Here is a 1,955-nt window from a genome sequence, read left to right on the forward strand (position 1 = left end):
AAAACATAGTAACATAATTTAGCTCATTTTCTCCACACTTGGGGGCTTTCTTCTAACACTTAGGGAGAAAACGATAAATGTAAATGTTAAATCTATATGTAGATATATCTGTTTAAATCTTATATCTATAAACAGATGATGTATTTTTTCTGTAAATCTTAAATCTATGTGTAAATATCCAAATAGATCTTAAATCCACACCCCAGTTGAGGGGGTGGGGGTGGCTGGGTCAGATGAGAGGCCTCCTCCTATTGGTTCCAGTGGGTTGGGGGCGTGGCCACACGGTCAGTATATCTTCTAAAGATTTAAATCTGACATCTAGGATTTAGACTCAGAGGAAAATATAGATGTATATATAAAAGATGTAGCTATAAGTTATAGAATCAACAGTAGGATTTTTCAGTTTGGATCTTGTGTAGCCAGGAAGGGGTGGTGCGTTCAGGGACACCTCTGCCTGTCAGCCAATAGGAGGCCGGCATTGAACGTGCGTTTTTACGCCACAGGTCGCGGCGGACTTTTGGACCCTGATTCTTCCCTCTGTCTGCTCCTGGCGCGCGCACAGAAAATGGCTCTTCGTGTTTTAGAAATCATCTTTTTCTTTTATTTTGCATCTCATATTCCCATAACCCTGTTGATTGACCTGCAGGCCCTGCTGCCCGGACATGTTTACCCCCAGCCGGTAAGTCCCCCCCCCTCCCTCTGTGTGGCCCCAGGGCCCCTCCAGCTCCCTGAGTTTTCATCCAGTTCTCCCATCAGCTGAGGGACCTTCTGAGCTGGTATGCTGAGGAGTTCAAGGACCCCATGGTGCTGGACCCCCCCCACTGGTTCAAGTCCTTCGTGTTCTGTGAGGCTGTGCTGCAGATGCCTTTCTTTCCCATCGCAGCTTATGCTTTCCTGAAAGGTGAGTGCTGAATGCATGGGAAGGACTTTCACCAAAGGAACCTTTAAATGAGAGAAAGTCTGACAGTAACACCTGGTGTTCAGCTGCAGGTTTAGATTAGATCAGATTATAATCTGGAAGGGGTGTCCTCTGCTACTTGAGAGCAGAGGTGTTAAAGTATTCATGTTTATTCCTCCAGTTTAAATCCTGCTGTTTGAGAACATTTTATAGAAGTTAGAGGATAAAACAAAAAAGTCGCATTTTTAAAAATGCTTAAAGAGTAAAAGTAAAAGTAAAAACTGTTAAGTCCAGAAGCTTTACTGCTCTACTTAGAGGAACATTTTCTGCAATGCTGGATGATAACTTCCTTAGACTTCCACCATTTTGGTTTGTGGTTAGCAACAAGTTGGGGCAGCACCGAGACCAAACACAAAGAAATTGTCTGGATGAAACTAATAATTGTACTGAAATATCAACAGGCCATAATGAAAATGAGCTTATATGAAACAAGAATAAAACAAGTGTATTTTTAAACTGTAAGGAGTAGAAAGTAAAAAGTTAAGTATAGAAAGTCAACATGTCTGCTTCAGTAAAGTCTTTGTACTTTGTTAGCTGACGTCTCTGAGCGTGTGGCGCTGCTGCCATTAGGGATAAAAATGTTATCGGTAGATTGATAAGGTTTAAATCAGGGCCGGTCCGCCCCTCCCATAGAAATGGAGTTAGTTGACCTTCAGTTCGTGGTCAGATGATCGGATCACTTCTTCACCGCAGCTCCAGCTTCTGCAGGCAACATCTGGCTTTACTGGAAGAACATTCAGCTGATCTATGGGAAGGTTTCTGTGCTTCATACTTTTGGTTCAGCAATGTTCAAATTTAACCTGTGGCAAGAACAACAAACACATTACAGTTTAGATCCATAAAAATGAAAGTAAACCAACGAACCAGACAAAAATCACATCAACAGGAAAATATTAAACTGAATCTTTGGTCTAAATATAGGTTTGTTAAACTGATCCTTCCTCGTCTGTCGGTCTGGCTCCAAGTTTAATAATCTAAGTAATGATTTCTACATCCT

General features: G+C 41.8%; 1 protein-coding gene across 1 annotated transcript in view; it reads left to right on the forward strand.

Moving 5' to 3' along the window:
* Positions 1–426: 426 nt before the first annotated feature.
* The window catches only part of tmem97 (transmembrane protein 97), a 4,440-nt gene continuing 2,911 nt past the window's right edge, over positions 427–1,955 (forward strand). The window contains exons 1-2 of the mRNA XM_015385005.1: positions 427–679; positions 757–901. Coding sequence (XP_015240491.1) covers positions 566–679; positions 757–901 — 259 coding nt within the window. The 5' untranslated portion in view covers positions 427–565. The remainder of the gene's footprint in view (positions 680–756; positions 902–1,955) is intronic.

The sequence above is a fragment of the Cyprinodon variegatus genome, unplaced genomic scaffold, assembly GCF_000732505.1.
Source record: "Cyprinodon variegatus isolate N-32 unplaced genomic scaffold, C_variegatus-1.0 Scaffold329, whole genome shotgun sequence".
Classification (NCBI taxonomy): domain Eukaryota; kingdom Metazoa; phylum Chordata; class Actinopteri; order Cyprinodontiformes; family Cyprinodontidae; genus Cyprinodon; species Cyprinodon variegatus.